At 39.8% G+C, this 17,968-nt stretch overlaps 1 protein-coding gene across 8 annotated transcripts in view; it reads right to left on the bottom strand.

Moving 5' to 3' along the window:
- Positions 1-17,274, bottom strand: part of PRDM10 (PR/SET domain 10) — a 60,097-nt gene extending 42,823 nt beyond the window's left edge. For 7 of the 8 annotated variants that reach the window (XM_068976145.1, XM_068976147.1, XM_068976144.1 and 4 more), the window contains exons 1-3: positions 17,206-17,274; positions 14,763-14,927; positions 12,783-12,842 (exon numbers count right to left, since the gene is read on the bottom strand). In XM_068976145.1, coding sequence (XP_068832246.1) covers positions 12,783-12,842; positions 14,763-14,927; positions 17,206-17,274 — 294 coding nt within the window. The remainder of the gene's footprint in view (positions 1-12,782; positions 12,843-14,762; positions 14,928-17,205) is intronic. The other variant, XM_068976146.1, reaches the window with a different exon arrangement.
- Positions 17,275-17,968: the final 694 nt, after the last annotated feature.

The raw sequence follows: 17,968 nt of genomic DNA, 5'->3' as shown, positions 1-17,968 counted from the left end.
TATGAAACGACGCTGGACGGCGGCAAACACAACAGAATGCTCTGGGTTCCTGCTGAGGCCAATCATGAGGGCAGCATGTGTTCCTCACAGTGTGTGGGGAGTCACACACGCCCTTGCTCAGAAACAAAGCACAGACTGCGCTTCTAGTCTAGGAGCTCCATGCCTTCCTTACGGATGGGGGAATGCATCTGTGAACAAGGCTTCACGTGGATGTCGCTACCGCTAAAGACAACTGGTAACAGGAACCTTTTTGCTAAGGATAAAAGAAAAAAAAAAAAAAAGCGCCTATCATCTATGTTAAATCCGCACTCCAGCTTTCTATGCAGAATTTATCCAGGTCACAGAATAAACTGATGATCACTGAGGTGTTACAGCCGGAAATAAAAATCATGCCGGTTGAAAGGAAACTGCAGTAGAGAGGCAAGGCGGTGGCGACAGCGTCTGTAATGCTGGGCTCACAGAGCTGTGTGAGCACAACTTGTCTTTTGTGCAAAGCATGAAACAGGCAGGTTGTTTCAGGAGATGGGAGGAGATGAAGGGCCCTTTGAGGTGCAAATGGCAACAAAACCTCTAATTAAAACGACACCTTAAAATTAAAACAACAAAATGCCACTTTGCTTATCAGATTGGCACAATTTTATAAAAGAATGCAAATAGCCAGTATGGAAATGGGAGAGCTCATAGATTGTTGGTGGGAATGTAAACTTTTTCAGTATCGGAGATGCAATTTGAAAGCCCTATCAAAATAACTTTCCCATTTATACTTATAAATTTCAAACATATCTCAAACAGAGAGAACAGTGTAATAGATGTTATCCACCAGTCACTCAGCTTCAAAAATTATCAACTTATGGCTCACCTGTCTTCAACAGTTCACCCACCCAATTTCCCCCTCACTGGATTGTTGTGAAGCAAACTTCAAACACTATACACTTTCATCTCTAAGTAGTTCAGTAGATAACTCTTTTTTAAAAAGGACTTTTATATTTATATTTTATTATCATACCTAAAAAACAAAAAATCACTCCTTAATATCATCAAATATCTGGTTATTGTTAGGAGTTCCCCCAACTGTCTCATATTTTTTTCTTTTTTACAATAGGATCCTTCATGTCAGAACCCAAACAAGGTCTGCCTACTGCACCTGACTGATACGTCTCTGAAGTCTCCTTTAATCAGTAAGTTTTCTTTCTCTCTTTTTCTCTGCACTTTGTCTGCTCCTCACAGTGTAGACTGTGCTGACTGCATCCTTGTGACCTTATAACTCGTTCCGCCTTGTTGACTGTGCCTCCTAGTCACTGGCAGTGAAGCCTAGAGACTCGATCAGATTCAGCTTTCCTCTGGGGGGAGGATGAGGAATACCTCCTATGTGGTAAAACACAAGAGGCGGCACACAAGACCAGGAACCCTATAAGGAATGCTCTCTCTTTGTAGTGATGTCAACAGTGTTCAGGGGGGTGAGCTGGTCCATTCACTACAAAGTGCCTCCTCAGCTTTTTCCTGATGACAGGAGATGAGAAATGGTGATGCTCTAAGCCAGTCATCCCCTTTCACTTATTAGCTGGATGCTTCCTTAATGAAATTTCCCTCATCAAGCGAGGATATTCCAGGGGAAAGGCTGGATTTGTGCCCATCACTTACCACTTTTCCCAATAACACTGTGGTCTCCTAGCATCCTGAGAAAGTGACCAAAGAGTATTTCTTTTCCTATCAGTATGAACTTGTGGGTTTTAAATACATGTAATATGTTTCAATCTATCGGAGATATTTTTCCTTTTTAATGGGTCAAATTATACACCCATTTTGGCCTCTTCAGTTACATCTTGAGTTCTTTTCCCAGGACCCTGAAGAGAAATTTTTATCAGAATTTGCTTCCTTTCATTCTGATATGACAGGATGTTTCAGGTAGATGTTTCAGGTACATCTCCAGCCCCAGAGCAAGAATCTGGCATTTTTCTAAGTAGCCCTGATTCCTCTTATTGGGAAGCTATATTTAGACACCACATAGAATCATTGCTGCTGGACTGATGACTACATCCAAATCTTTTCAGTGGACAGAATTAGAAAACCTATTTTTTAAGAGAAAAAATATCCTCAGTTTATACTGATATTCTAATTCAAATTTAGGATTCAAACTTTTTATTTAACTTGTGAGATTTTTATATTTGTATCTTTCTTCACTTTCACAAAAATCTTAGTTCTTAAATAATTTAAAATGTGAATATCTTTAGTCTCTATCATTTCTCTTTGGAGAATTTACTCTAAGGAAATAATCTGATATGACATCTATGAGAGCGTTCGGCACACTAGCAGAAAAGAAAGAAAGGAAGGCAGAAAGAAAAAACCTACATATACAAACAATCGACATTTTAGGAATCAGTGAACTAAGATGGACCGGAATGGGCAAATTTAATTCAGATGACCATTATATCTACTACTGTGGGCAAGAAGAATCCTTTAGCAGAAAAGGAGTAGCTCTCATAGGCAACAAAAGAGTCCAAAATGCAGTACTTGGATACAATCTCAAAAATGACAGAATGATCTCTGTTTGTGTCCAAGGCAAACCATTCAATAGCACAGTAATCCAAGCCTAAGCCCCAATCAGTAATGCTGAAGAAGCTGAAGTTGAACCGTTCTATGATGATGTACAAGACCTTCTAGAATTAACACCCAAAAAAGATGTCCTTTTCATCTTGCATTCCATAGGGGACTGGAATGCAAAAGTAGGAAGTCAAGAGATAACTGGAGTAACAGGCAAATTTGGCCCTGGAGTACGGAATGAAGCAGGGCAAAGGCTAAGAGTTCTCCAAGAGAGTACACTGGTCACAGCAAACACCCTCTTCCAAAAACACAAGAGAAGACTCTACACATGGACATCACCAGATGGTCAATACAGAAATCAGATTGATTATAGTCTTTACAGCCGAAGATGGAGAAGCTCTATACAGTTAGCAAAAACAAGACCAGGAACTGACTGTGGCTCAGATTTGCAATAACTGCTTATTGTAAAATACAGACTTAAATCAAAGAAAGTAGGGAAAACCACTAGACCACTTAGATATGACCTAAATCAAATCCCTTACAATTATGCAGTGGAAGTGACAAATAGATTCAAGGGATTAGATCTGATAGTCAGAGTGCCTGAAGAACTTTGGACAGAGGTTCCTCTACCTGTATAGGAGGCAGTGATCAAGACCATCCCCAAGAAAATAAAATGCAAAAAGGCAAAATGGTTGTCTGAGGAGGCCTTACAAATAGCTGTGAAAAGAAGAGAAGCGAAAAGCAAAGAAGAAAAGGAAAGATATACCCATTTGAATGCAGAGTTCCAAAGAACAGCAAGGAGAGATAAGAAAGCCTTCCTCAGTGATCAGTGCAAAGAAATAGAGGAAAACAATAGAATGGGAAAGACTAGAGATCTCTTCAAGAAAATTAGAGATACCAAGGGAACATTTCATGCAAAGATGGGCACAATAAAGGACTGAAATGCTATGGACCTAACAGAAGAAGAAGATATTAAGAAGAGGTGGCAAGAAAGCACAGAAGAACTATACAAAAAAGATATTCACGACCCAGATAACCATGATGCTGTGATCACTCACCTAGAGCCACATATCCTGGAATGTGAAGTCAAGTGGGCCTTAGGAAGCATCACTATGAACAAAGTCAGTGGAGCTGATGGAATTCCAGTTGAGCTATCTCAAATCCTAAAATGATGATGCTGTCAAAGTGCTACACTCAATATGCCAGCAAATTTGGAAAACTCAGCAGTGGCCACAGGACTGGACAAGGTCAGTTTTCATTCCAATGCCAAAGAAGGGCAATGCCAAAGAATGTTCAAACTACCATACAATTGCATTCATCTCACACACTAGTAAATGCTCTAAATTCTCCAAGCCAAGCTTCAACAGTATGTGAACCATGAACTTCCACATGTTCCAGCTGGGTTTAGAAAAGGCAGAGGAACCACAGATTCAATTGGCAACACTCGTTGGATCACAGAAAAAAAACAAGAGTCCCAGAAAAGCATCTACTTCTGCTTTATTGATTATATCAAAGCCTTTGACTGTGTAGATCACAGCAAACTGTGGAAAATTCTTCAAGAGGTGGGAATACCAGACCACCTGACCTGCCTCCTGAGAAATGTGTATGCAGGTCAAGAAGCAAAAGTTAGAACTGGACATGGAACGACAGACTGGTTCCAAATTTGGAAAGGCTGTATATTGTCACTCTGCTTTTTAACTTACGTGCAGAGTACATCATGTGAAATGCCAGGCTGGATGAAGCACAAGCTGGAATCAAGACTTCCGGGAGAAATATCAATCACCTCAGATATGCAGATGACACCACCCTTATGGCAGAAAGTGAAGAGAAACTAAACAGCCTCTTGATGAAAGTGAAAGAGGAGAGTGAAAAAGCTGGCTTAAAACTCAACATTCAAAAAACGAAGATCACAGCATCTGGCCCCATTAGTTCACAGCAAATAGATGGAGAAACAATGGAAACAGTGACAGACTTTATTTTCTTGGGCTCCAAAATCACTGCAGATGGTAACTGCAGCCATGAAATTAAAAGATGCTTGCTCCTTGGAAGAAAAGCTATGACCAACCTAGACAGCATATGAAAAAGCAGAGACATTACTTTGCCGACAAAGGTCTATCTAGCCAAAGCTATGGTTTTTCCAGTAGTCATGTATGGATGTGAGACTTGGACTGTAAAGAAAGCTGAGTGCCGAAGAATTAATGCTTTTGAACTGTGGTGTTGGAGAAGACTCTTGAGAGTCCCTTGGACTGCAAGGAGATCAAACCAGTCCATCCTAAAGGAAATCAGTCCTGAATGTTCACTGGAAGGACTGATGCTGAAGCTGAAGCTCCAATACTGTGGATACCTGATGCGAAGAACTGATTCATTGGAAAAGACTGATCCTGGAAAATATTGAAGGCAGGAGAACAAGGGGATGACAGAGGATGAGATGGTTGGATGGCACCACCAGCTCAATGGACATGAGCTTGAGCAAGCTCCGGGAGTTGGTGAAGCACAGGGAAGCCTGGCATGCTGCAGTCAATGGGGTCACCAAAAGAAAGACACAATTGAGTGACTAAACTGATACAAACAATAGTTCAAGAATATGAATGATAGTAAATCCCCATAATAGAACACTGTAAAGCCAACAAAAATGATGATACAGCTTTCTAGGATGTTATTAAAAGAAAAAAATATCATCAAGATGAAAGCTACTTTAAAAGAAAAAAAAAATCAAACAAAGTGGTTAAAAATACAATGAACTAGTGAATAAAAACATAAAACCCCAAACAAAATATCAGCAAACCAAATCCAGACATACAAGAAAAGGAGTTTATTATAGAACGAAAGGCTGGCTTAACTTTTGGTGGTGGTTTAGTCACTAAGTTGTGCCTGAGTCTTGAGACCCCAGTGGACTGTAGCCAGCCAGGCTTCACTATCCATGGGATTCTCCAGGCAAGAATACTGGAATGGGTTGCCATTTCCTTCTCCAGGGAATCTTTCTGACCCAGGGATTGAACTGGGGTCTCCTACATTGCAGGCAGATACTTAGGTGGATTCTTTACTGACTGATCCACTAGGGAAGTCTGTGATTTAACTTTTAAATATCAATTAATATAATCTACCCTATTAACAATGAAGAGAAAAATCTCAACAGGTTTAAAAAAAGCGCTTGGTAAAAATCAACATCCATGAATAATAATCAACATCAATCAATAATAAACATTCATTAAAAACCATACAGGGAGCTTTCTTCATCAATGCGTTCTTTTTATAAAAATCCTGCCTGCACAAGAGGACTTCCCTGGTGGTCCAGCCGTTAAGACTCCATGCTTCCACTGAAGGGGGCGAAGGTTCAATCTCTGGTTGGGGAACTAAGATCCCACGTGCCATGTGGTACAGCCCAAGGGAAAAAAAAAAACCCTGGCACTAAACATCATTCTTCATAGTGAAGTAGTGGAAGTTTTCCCTCTACAGTCAGGAAGGAAAATGAGAAACCTACACATCTACCAGCACCAACTCCATTCACTAATGGATTGGAGATCCTAGGCAGCAGAGCAAAGGGGCACAAAAGAAGAAATAAAAACGAAAGGCGTAACCTAGCCAGCAGAGCAACATAACCTAGCCAGCAGAGCAAAGGGGAACAAAAGAAGAAATAAAAACGAAAGACATAAAAGAGCAAACATAACAAAATAGAAACAGTTACAGACGGAGAACAAACAGATGGTTACTAGAGTAGCAGAGGGTGGGGGATGGAAAGAAATAGGTGTGGCAAATTAAGGGACACAGACTCCTAGCTGCAAAATAAATGAGTCATGGGTATGAAACGTGCAGTGTGGGGAATACAGTCAGTACACAGCATCTTTATATGGTGACATGTTATAACTAGACATCATGGAATATATGAAATATATAGAAAAAAATCACTACGTTGTGTAACAGGAACTAAACACACCGCTACCATATGACCCAGCAATCCCAGTCCTGGGCATATACTCTGAGAAAACCACAACTCAAAAAGACATATGTATTTTTTTTATTGCAGCACTATTTACAATAGTCAGGACATGGAAGCAACCTAGACGTCCATCAACAGATGAATGGGTAAAGCAGCTGTGGTATGTGTATACAATGGAATATTGCTGCTGCTGCTGCTAAGTCGCTTCAGTCGTGTCCGACTCTGTGCGACCCCATAGACGGCAGCCCATCAGGCTCCCAGGTCCCTGGGATTCTCCAGGCAAGAACACTGGAGTGGGTTGCCATTTCCTTCTCCAATGCATGAAAGTGAAAAGTGAAAGTGAAGTCGCTCAGTCATGTCTGACTCTTAGCGACCCCATGGACTGTAGCCCACCAGGCTCCTCCGTCCATGGGATCTTCCAGGCAAGAGTACTGGAGTGGGGTGCCATTGCCTTACTCAACCATAAAAAGGAATGAAATTGAATTAGTCGTAGTGATGTGGATGAACCTAGAGCCTCCCATACAGAGTGAAGAAAGTCAGAAACAGGAAAACAAATATCATGTACTAACGCATATATGTGGAGTCTAGAAAAATGCTACTGATGAGCCTATTTGCAGGGCAGGAATAGAGATGCAGACGTAGAGACTGGACTTGCGGACACAGCAGGTAAGGAGAGGGTAGGAAGACCTGAGAGAGTAGCACTGATGTAAATACATCCCTATGTGTAAAACAGACGGCCAGTGGGAACCTACTAGGTTCCCAAGCTGAGCACAGAGAGCTCAGCGTGGTGCTCTGTGATGACCTAGAGGGGTGGGATTGGGGGATGGAGGGAGGCTCAAGAGGGAGGGGATATATTTATACATAGAGCTGATTCGTGTTGTTGTATAGCAGAAACTAATATAACTTTGTCAAGTAACTATATTCTAATTTAAAAAAAAAAAAAAAAAAACCAGACTCATAGAAAAAGAGATCATACTTGTGGTTACCAGAGGTGGTGGGTGCGGGGAAGGGGGAATGGATGAAGGTGGTCAAAACATACAAACTTCCAGCTATAAAATAAGTAAGTCCTAGGAGTGTAATGAATAGCATGATAAATAAAATTAACACTGCTGTGTGTTATACACAAAAGCAGTTAAGAGAGTAAATCCTAAGAGTTCTCATCACCAAAAAAAGGTGTTTTTTTCTCTTTTTTTTTTTAATTTGGAGATGATGGATGTTCAGTAAACTTACTGTGGCAACCGTTTCATGATGCATGTAAGTCAAATCATTATGCTGTACATCTTAAGCTTATAATACATTGCTATATGTCAATTATATCTCAATAAAACCAAAGGGAAAAAAGATATAAGGACTGCAAAGAAGTAAAAATGTCAGTATTCATAGACAACATAATTATTTACCAAGAAAATCAAACTGTAACTTAGAAAATGAAAATTTTAAAAATTATACCAAAATTTAAAAAACCATCAAAAGATACCAAATACCTAACAGTAAATCTATTGAAAGACCTCTACCCATAAGACAATTTTTGAACTTTCATTTAAAACTCAGGGATACTGCTATATATAAAATAGATAACCAACAAGGACCTACTGTGTAGCACAGGGACCTATATTCAATAGCTTATAATAAGATATAATGGAAGAGAATGTAAGAAAAAAAGAATACACATATTTATACATGTATGTGCAACTGAATCACCGTGCTGTACACCTGACACACAACACTGTCAATCAACTATATTTCTATAAAAATGTTAAAAATAAATAGATAAATAAAACTCAGGGATAGAACATATTCATAGATTAGAAGACTTAATATTAAATAAAATGTCAATTTTTCACAAACTGACCCATAGGTACAATGAAATGCCAGTAAGTTTCCCATAGGACTTTGGTGGAAACTTCCAGGTTGATTCTACAATGTATATAGAAAAGCAAGTGAAAGTTGTTGTGAAAGTGAAAGTCGCTCAGTCGTGTCCAACTCTTTGCGACCCCGTGGACTATACAGTCTGTGGAATTCTCCAGGTCAGAATGCTGGAGCAGGTAGTCTTTCCCTTCTCCAGAGGGATCTTCCCAGCCCAGGGATCGATCCCAGTTCTCCCCCACTGTGGGCAGATTCTTTACCAGCTGAGCCACCAGGGAAGCATGGGAAAGCAAAGGGACAAGAAACTCTTGAAGAACTTAGTAGAGGTGGGATCACACTCCCGGATCAGTTGTGGTACACTCATAAAGCTGAACACGATGCAGCTATAAAAACAGAAGGAGAAAAAAAAAGAAAAAAAACAGAAGGAGAAATAACCACAGCCACACCAAACGACATGAACTACATGACTCCCCCAGGCACAATGTTAAACAAGAGAGCAAAACAGAAAGGAAACCATACTAAGGTATTCCATTTATATAAAGTTCAAAACCATGGAAAACCAGTCTAAGGTGTGTAACCTTTGAGGAGAAGGGAAGGAGCAGTGATTAGCAGGAAGCATAAGGATGGCTTTTAGGAGATGGGGTGTGTGTCTATGTGTGTGTATCAACTCTTTTTGACCCCACAGATTGTAGCCCACCGGATTCCTCTGTTCACGGAACTTTCCAGGCAAGAATACTGGAGTGAGTTGCCATTTCCTCCTCCAGGAGATCTTCCTGACCCAGGTATTGAACCTTCATCTCTTGCATCTCCTGCACTGGCAGGCAGATTCTTTACCCTGAGCCAGCTGGGAAGCCTTTAGGAGATCCCTGGGTCGGGAAGATCCTCTGGAGAAGGAAATGGCAACCCACTCCAGTACTCTTGCCTGGAAAATCCCATGGACGGAGGAGTGTGGTAGGCTACAGTCCATGGGGTCACAAAGAGTTGGACAAAACTGAGTGACTTCACTTTCACTTTTTCAATGTTCTGTTATTTAATCTGGGTGTTAGTTACAAAGCATGCTTACTTCATATCATTGCATTACTGCTTATAATTTTTGGTACTTTTCTATGTATATGTTCTAATTTAATCAGAAAGCTTAAAAACACGATAAGGAAATATGAGGGACACACAAAAAAATTACACAAATAAAATGGAAAAGAATAGATATAAAAATGATCAGAGAAATGTTAGGTTCAGAAGGTAAAACCAATATACTCACATTGATATTCCTGGGAAAATGAACACATCAAATGAAACTAAAAAGATCTTCAAAAATCTGATAGATGAAAATGTTCCCAAAATAGAGTCTTCACCTATCTATCAAAAGGACACACCCTGTCCTAGGGAATTCTGATCCATGTGCTGGTGAAGTCACTAGACTTCAAAGAAAAACTTCAAGAATGGAGAAAGACTCAAACAGGCATTAAGATAAAGAAGGAATGAGGACAATAACCAAAATTAGACTCGAGATTTCTACACAAGTAAATGCCAGGAAATAATAGAGCAAAATTCTAAATAGCTGTGGTTACTGAATAGAGCAGAAATGAACTAGTTATAATAATAACACAACTAACCCCAAACAGCTGGGGAGAGAAGCAGAGGAAGGGTCAGTGTGCCGAGTCAGGTCATCACAGCAGGAGGTGAAGCCTGAGGCGCCAGAGACCAAGGCGGGTTAGGCAGACATGAGCAAATCGAGTTTAAAGTATTTGGATTAATAACGGCATTCGGGCACAGTTTTCCCCCGTTTTCCTTTGTCTGTTTTATGTCCGAACGAAGTCTAGAATAATAGTTACCAACTGTAAGTTAATGAGGATGTTTCTGGGCAGAAACATTGTTTGGGTTTTTATGTACTTTCTTTTCTGCGTTGCTTCAACTTTTTTATGAAAAAAAAAAATCATTACTCTAAAAATGAGTAAATGAATTAATTATCTAGGAATACAAAGGCATTTCATTTTGTTTTTCCTCTTCAGATGTAAAATTGAATTAAATCTAGCCATCGTTGGTTTGGTAGAGTCAATAAATATTCACAGAAATGAACATGATTTGTCTTTATCGAGAATATACTTAATTAGTATAAAATTATTAAAATAAAATACCAACTCTGCTACAAAATATTTATGTCTCCCCAAATTTATACATATGCCCAAATCTAATCCCCAGTGTGAAGAAGTTAGGAGGTGGGGCCTCTGAAAGGTGACTGGGTCATGAGGGTGGAGCCCCTATGAATGGGATGAGTGCCCTTCTACAAGACCCCAGAGGGCAGCCTCGCCCTGTCTGCCATGGAGGGCACAGCAAGAAGTCAGCCATCTGTGAATAAGAAGAGGGTTCTCACCAGACAACAAATCTATTGGCACCTTGGTCTTAGACTTCCCAAACTCCAGAACTGTGAGAAATAAATTTCTGTTGTTTATAATCCACCCAGTACATGGTAGGAGCTTCCCAGGTAGCTCAGCAGTAAAGAATCTGCCCGCCAATGCAAGAGACACAGGAGATCCGGAAGGAAACGGCAACCCACTCCAGTATTCATGACTGGGAAATCCTATGGACAGAGGAGCCTGATGGGCTTCAGTCCTCAGGATCGCAAGAACTGGACATGACTGAGCGACTGAACAAAGGCACACATGCTACATATGATGTTTTGTTCTAGCAGCCCCAATGTGCTAAGACAAACTCTCATGCAAGTTGACAGCTCTCACAAAATTGTAGATCACTAGCAATCAGGAATCGGAGAAGGCAATGACACCCCACTCCAGTTCTCTTGCCTGGAAAATCCCATGGACAGAGGAACCTGGTGGGCTGTAGTCCATGGGGTCACAAAGAGTCAGACACGACTGAGCGACTTCACTTTCACTTTTCACTTTCATGCACTGGAGAAGGAAATGGCAACCCACTCCAGTGTTCTTGCCTGGAGAATCCCAGGGATGGGGGAGCCTGGTGGGCTGCCATCTATGGGGTCGCACAGAGTCGGACACGACTGAAGCGACTTAGCAGCAGCAGTAATCAGGAATAAATTCAACCATAAGTGATATGACAAAGACTCCTAATTTTCTCTAGATTCCATAAATAATATTAACCCAACTACTGTTCACTTTTCAAATTTTAAAATATAATTAATTATCCAAGGACTTCCCTGGCAGTCCAGTGACTGGAACTCTGCACTTTGACTGCAGGTGCCACAGGCCCAGTCCCTGATAGAGGAACTAGATTTCATGTGCTGCACAGCATAGTCAAAAACAAAACAGAATAACAGTGTCCCGCTGATTTAAAAATGTAATAATAAAATAAAATGGAAGTATCCAAATCACCTACTAAGACATCTGAAAAGCAGAAGTGCTTACTGATGAGAAAGCTTACTTAATAATCACTCATGACACTCAGTGGTACAGCTGAATAGCAGTCATACTAGCCATCGTGAAAATAAAACTATTTGGAGTCACATTCTTTTTAGGGTAGGACTGACAATTATCAAGCTTTTGCACCTTCTTTATCACTTTCACAACCAGAAGAAAAATAAGGAAGAAGTCCCTCAAAGTCAAGTAGGATATATTAGAAATAGAGGTAAAAGAAAAGAAATGTTTTTAAAGAAAACCAAGAAGAATCTCAATTCTCAGAAACTAAAAGGAAGAAAGTTGCCACTAAGGGTATAGGCAATTTAAGCAGGAATTTTACCCCAATATTTTAAAATAGATCATCATACTAACTCAGAAAAAGACAAATATCATATGATATCACTTATATGTGGAATCTAAAATGTGATACAAATTAATTTATTTACAAAACAGAAGCAGATTCATAGACTTAGAAAACAGACTTATAGTTACCAAAGGGGAAAGAGGGGTAGGTGTAAATAAAAAATGGATAGACGACAAGGTCCTACTATATAGCATACGGAACTATATTCAGAATCCTGTAATAAACCTTAAAGAAAAGAACATTAAAAAAGAATATATATATAATATAAATGTAGATATAACTGAATCACTTTGCTATACACCAGAAACTAACACAACATTACAAATCAAATATAAGTCAATAATCATGAAAAAAAAAAAAAGAACAAGTACTGAAATGTTTCCAAATTTCCACAGACACTTTTGAAACTCAGGATTATTCTTTGGAACTTGAACCAATACCCAATTAATATCCTTATTTTAATTTAATGCTTAAATTTCCCTGACAAATCATTTTTGTATTACCAAAGTATTTCAATACATACTGGTTGGAGTGTGCTAATGTCGCGTTCTGCTTTGTCTTTATTAACAGACATCGAGAATATTCTAAACACATGAGACACAGACTTTCAGAGCATGCGCAGTGCAGAGGTTAGGGGTATTTCAGGAAAGGGTAACTTCATAATATTCTCCAGAAACAACAAGAAGGCAAAAAAGCAACTCATTACCTGCTGAGCTGTAGCATCCTGTTGGACATAAGCTACTTGGCCTGGGTCTGTAAACAGCGTCTAAACAAACAACAACAACAACAAACGCTTATCAATAGATCTTCAGACAGCTTGTCTATGCAGGAAAAATTATCCTACTGCTAAGCACCAATTCCTGAGAGAGTTACTCTCAAATAGCTAGTAATAATCTTTCATTAATAAAGAAGATAAAGACAGTAATCCTGTATTTTGCTAAAGCCTTTCATTTATATGTCTTCAAAGAGATTGTAAAAGCTAACCCTCTTCATTGGCCAACACACTGCATACTTCGTGATTTTACTCTAAAGCAAAGCCTCTCCTGAGATTGAATGTCACGGTTAATTAAAAAGGCATTCCAGGAACAAGGGGGCATGCATTCTCACGTACCACTCTGTCTCAGGGGTAGACTTGCAATTAAATGAAAATGGTTGGAGATACACTGACAAAGAGAAGAATACTGTATACCCAAGGATTACAACTCTTCCCAATAAAAATGCACACTCAGCAGATATAGAAAATAAATAAATAAATTGCATTTAATGTTCCACAGACTCTTTTTTGGATAAAGCCAGTAAGATCATAATTTTCAAGGTTCTTATTATAAACATTATTTGGCTGACAGTCGTGATAACTAAAGAAGGAAAACCTTCAAAATTATTTTAGCCAGGACACCACAAGAAATCTCCAATCCAAAAAAGTATTCTTTCCTCTAAAACTTTTAAATGACTCTAATTTGCCTAAGGCTTTAGCAAATTTATGGTCATAGGAACCATGGTTAAGTGCTGACTCCAGAGAACTGTAAAAGAATTTTAGCGAGCTTCAGATTTCTTATATTTGACGTTTAAAAACTATCATAACTCAGACATTTAGTAACATAGTAATGATTTATAAGTTGAGCACAGGACATTCTTTACATAATCTACGTGTTCTTATTTCAGTACAGCTGGGGGACTAAAACTGAGAAGGGCTATTCCAAAAGTAACATCTGACTATCAGGCAATTTTACCTTTATATAGATTTGAAAGGCATTTATTAGGTGGGTCTCATTTCTTCTTGGGAGTACTTTGGGTCTCCTGATTAAACATTGCATGAGGGCAAATTTTCATTACCAGGATCCTACTACAAAAACTATGGAACTGGGGACTTCACTGGAGGGCCAATGGTTAAGACTTTACCTTCTAATCCAGGGGTACAGGTTCAACTCTGGTTGGGGAACTAAGATCCCACATGCCTCTCAGCCAAAAAACCAAAAGCATAAAAACAGAAGCAATATTGTAACAAATTCAATGAAGACTTTAAAAATGGTCCATGTTAAAAAAAAATTTTTCTTAACAAAAAACAATGGAACTGATTTCTAATATATTTTAAAGTGCTATGTACATTATAAAGTGCTAAAAATACAAAGTAACATTTATATATTAGGGGATATTCCTGTTATGCATTTGGAAACCAACACTGAGAGTCACTAGCAAAAAAAATGAAAGCAGTTATAATTTTACCCTCACTTCTATACAGTCCTAAAAGTCAATAAGTTATTAGTAAATAGCAGTTAACAAGCTAGTGGGATCCCTCACTTACACGTTTAACTGAAATAACGTGCATGTTTCCACTGAGATTCATCTTGATTAAGTTACACAGAAATAAATGCCATGTTTGGCCTGGTTCTTGATACTTAGGAAAAGTAACAGGCTGATAATCTTGTTTATAATAATAATCGATAGACATCAACAGTCAGTGGGGAAAAGACCTCATTCCAGGTTAGTGCTCTAACTCCTTACACTTTATTTAAATAAATAAACGACATCTTCCTCTGCCAAGATGGTTATAAGCTCCTTGAGAGCACACATCTTATCTGCCTATTTCCGGCATCACCCGCCAGCAGCACAGTGACTGGCAGAGCGTAAACCTAAGGGATGAATTAACAGATTAACAAACAAGCCATCAACCATGGTCCCAACGTGCCTGCGCAGCTTCCACGGGATGGATGTAGACCAGTGTGTGCTGAGGACCATCCACGGAAGCGTAGGAGGCACCATCTGCCGTGTACACCACCTGCTGCGGCGGACGGACCTGGTCATCGGTGTAGACGATCTGGGCCACAGTTCCAGCGTCTGGAACAAAATGCACCTGGGGCAAAAAAAACAGCAAGTACGAAGCGATCATCCTTGTGGAACCCACCCTGTAGCACAAAGACGGGCAACTGACCGAGAACACCACACACTTGCATTTCTAAAAGATCCCCATGAAAGGAGAACACAGTGAGCAAATGGATCATCTGTGCTGAGTTAGTGACTTGGCAGAGGGATCCAAGGACCTTCTCATTGATTTTTACTTGATATTAAGCAACCAATTTAAACACCCCTTTGCCTCAAATATCAACTGCAGGTCTCTCTTTTGAGGCGTGCTGAGAAGAAATGTGACAGAAGATTCCTGATGGACAATACTATCAAACTACAAAACACAGATTATTCTGTAAGATGGAAAAATATGTCAAGACTCAAAAGTCAGTTGCTTTCAACATGTCATAAAAATTCTACTTTCTAACGAAGAGTGCCTTTGGGCAAACACATTAAAACAAGGTCACTTGCTTTCATAAAATTCTTTTGTCCTCCGTGGCTGTTCTGTAGGCAAGGGGTGAATGTCTGCTGACTTGGTGAATGTAACAGAACTCTTCTGTGCCAAGTAGGTAAGGACACAAAAAATTCTGAGAATGTACTTTTCAGGGGTTTTGGATAACTATTTCAGTTGTCACCATGGGAAATAATTTTCTGTCTATGAGGAACTAAAGCAGAAACTGATTCTGTAAAGTGCTTTCTGAGCAGTCAGCTTTGGAGGTTTGAGTTCCTGCAGGTTGGCACACAGCCTAGTGTCTGATACTGAAGGTACAAAGCAGATGGTCAAAGTACGCATTTGGGAGAGAAATAATTTATGTGCTAATATTGAAGTCAGGCCCTCTTAGGTCGGAATCTTTGCTCTTACACTGTCTTGGCTTTACACATAATTTTTTATTTCAGTTTTTTCCAGTGGAGAACAGATCCCAAAGATGACATAAGCTAATTCAACCCACAGAAAGAAAACTGGAGACAAGATGCAGTCAAGCACCATGTATATAAAACAAATGTCCACTTTAGCACTAAGTGAGTATTACCCCAGCTTCTACATAAATCTGCTCTGCCCATGAAGATACAGTTTGCACAAGAATTGGGCTTCTGAAATATTTGTGCAGTTTTAAGTGCTGCACTTTTGTGTTTGTTCATTAACATCAAAATCTTTAACTAGTCTCAGTGCTTAAGAAGGAAAAAAAATTTTCTCCTTGAGAGTTATCCAAACTCTTCAACTTGGTCTTCATCACCAAGTACTCGGCGAAACCAGGATTCCTGGATGGGAGAAGAAATATTGCGAGGATGGGATGCAACAGAGGGTGCTGAGCTCTGCTGTCTACTGTCTGGTTACCTACAAATATGGACCTTACTTATTAATGGACTACGTTTTTCTTTATAAACAAAGTACCCCAAAACATATAACTACATGAAAGTAGCAACCAGATAGAACCAAAACAGCATTCTCAATTATTCTGCTGGAAGCTTCTCTGGTAGCTTTTTCTCAGTATTCAGACACAGACTTTTAAATCACATCTGATGACTGATTTTATGTACTGTAACATTAGTTATACTACTTAAATCAAACGTGTATTTTAAGGCTTTAATATAAATTTTCTGATTACTTAGCAACTGAACAACTATGGTTATGTAATTTGATGAAAATGAAATTACGTATACATTATAATGCTTTAAAATGAAGTTTCATACTTTGGTCACATATAAAACGTGGCTCCCTATGACTGCTGACTCTTACCAAAATTCAAATCCATACCAAAAATGCAGAGATTCACTTTTGCTAAGGACAGTCAAAAGATTGTGTAGCTGGTTAGTAGAGCAATATCTGAATAAGTGACTAACCTCCAGAGCTGTTGATTCACTGGGACAACTTTCAATGAGAAGTTTACATTCTGAATTTGAAAAGAAAAGGAAAAGCCACTCACTTTATAGACATACCTTGTACTTCACTACACACAAAAACTCAAAACCCTTTCCTGGATAACATAAAAGAAACCCTGCAGTTTGAAGCTTTCACCATGAAATAAAACGGAGCAGTGAGGAGGATTATGAGAGTAAGCTGGGGGAAAGGCAGAGACGCCCCTGGGTGGTACATAGCTTCCTGAAATCACAGCAACCCATGCAGATGGAGCATTCGAAGTGCTGCCCATTCCTTGAGAACCACGTCCGCCCATCAGCTCCCTCCTTGCCCCACATCACTATACAGGAGCTGCTCTTTCTCTAGCTGTCAGCAAACTCTACCAACTAAAACACCACAGTCAGTGCCCAGCTGGGAGAGCACTTTTCACCTGTGCAGCGTTCTCCTCGTGCTCTGCAGCCGGGGGCCACACGTGTGAGCTTTCATCTTTGGAATCCATCCCCTCCCAGCTGGAGAGCGGCCCGGGCACCTAGAGTTGTGCAGGGTGAAGGACAGTCATCTGTCTCCCACGCACGTGCTCGTCAGGGACAGGAAGGCCTCTCGGCAGCGTGCCTGAGAAAAAGAGAACAGGACCCAAGACTTAAAAAAAAAAAAGCTTTGTAAGAGATAACACACCTGGGCAAAAAAGGTGAAAATGGAGAAATTATATGTAATAATGACACAATGTCCTGCGTGCATGTTCTGCTCTGGGCCCACGTCAGGTGGATGGAGCCTGAGTGCGGTCCCTAGTTCTCCCCAGGAGGAGGGTGACAAGGCCCCAATGTACTAAAGTCAGTCAAGTGCTGGGCTGACACCAAATCTTACTGGTGTCAGTAAGCTCGTCCCTGTTTGCACACCTGTCAAGACACTGACTTCCTATACCACCAACTCAAAATGAAAAGCAGCATAATAAAAGTCACAAAATAAGGGAAAATGGCAGGTGGAGGGAGCCAAATTTTCTGGGCCACAGTTTGGTGAATACAGATACCAACTTTGTTTCTGTGGAGTCAATACAGGAGTGATGAGCTGGCAAAATCAAAGCCTCACTAAACATCAATGGGCACAAAACCTATATCTTGAAATATGACTATTTTCCAAAACAGATGTTGTAATCAATCTTCCCTTTTGATGATGATAAAACACTGATGCTTTAA

The sequence above is a fragment of the Capricornis sumatraensis genome, chromosome 8 (assembly GCF_032405125.1).
Source record: "Capricornis sumatraensis isolate serow.1 chromosome 8, serow.2, whole genome shotgun sequence".
NCBI lineage: Eukaryota > Metazoa > Chordata > Mammalia > Artiodactyla > Bovidae > Capricornis > Capricornis sumatraensis.
Note: the sequence above shows the minus strand (reverse complement) of the source record. Positions and strands in the feature narration are given on the sequence as shown.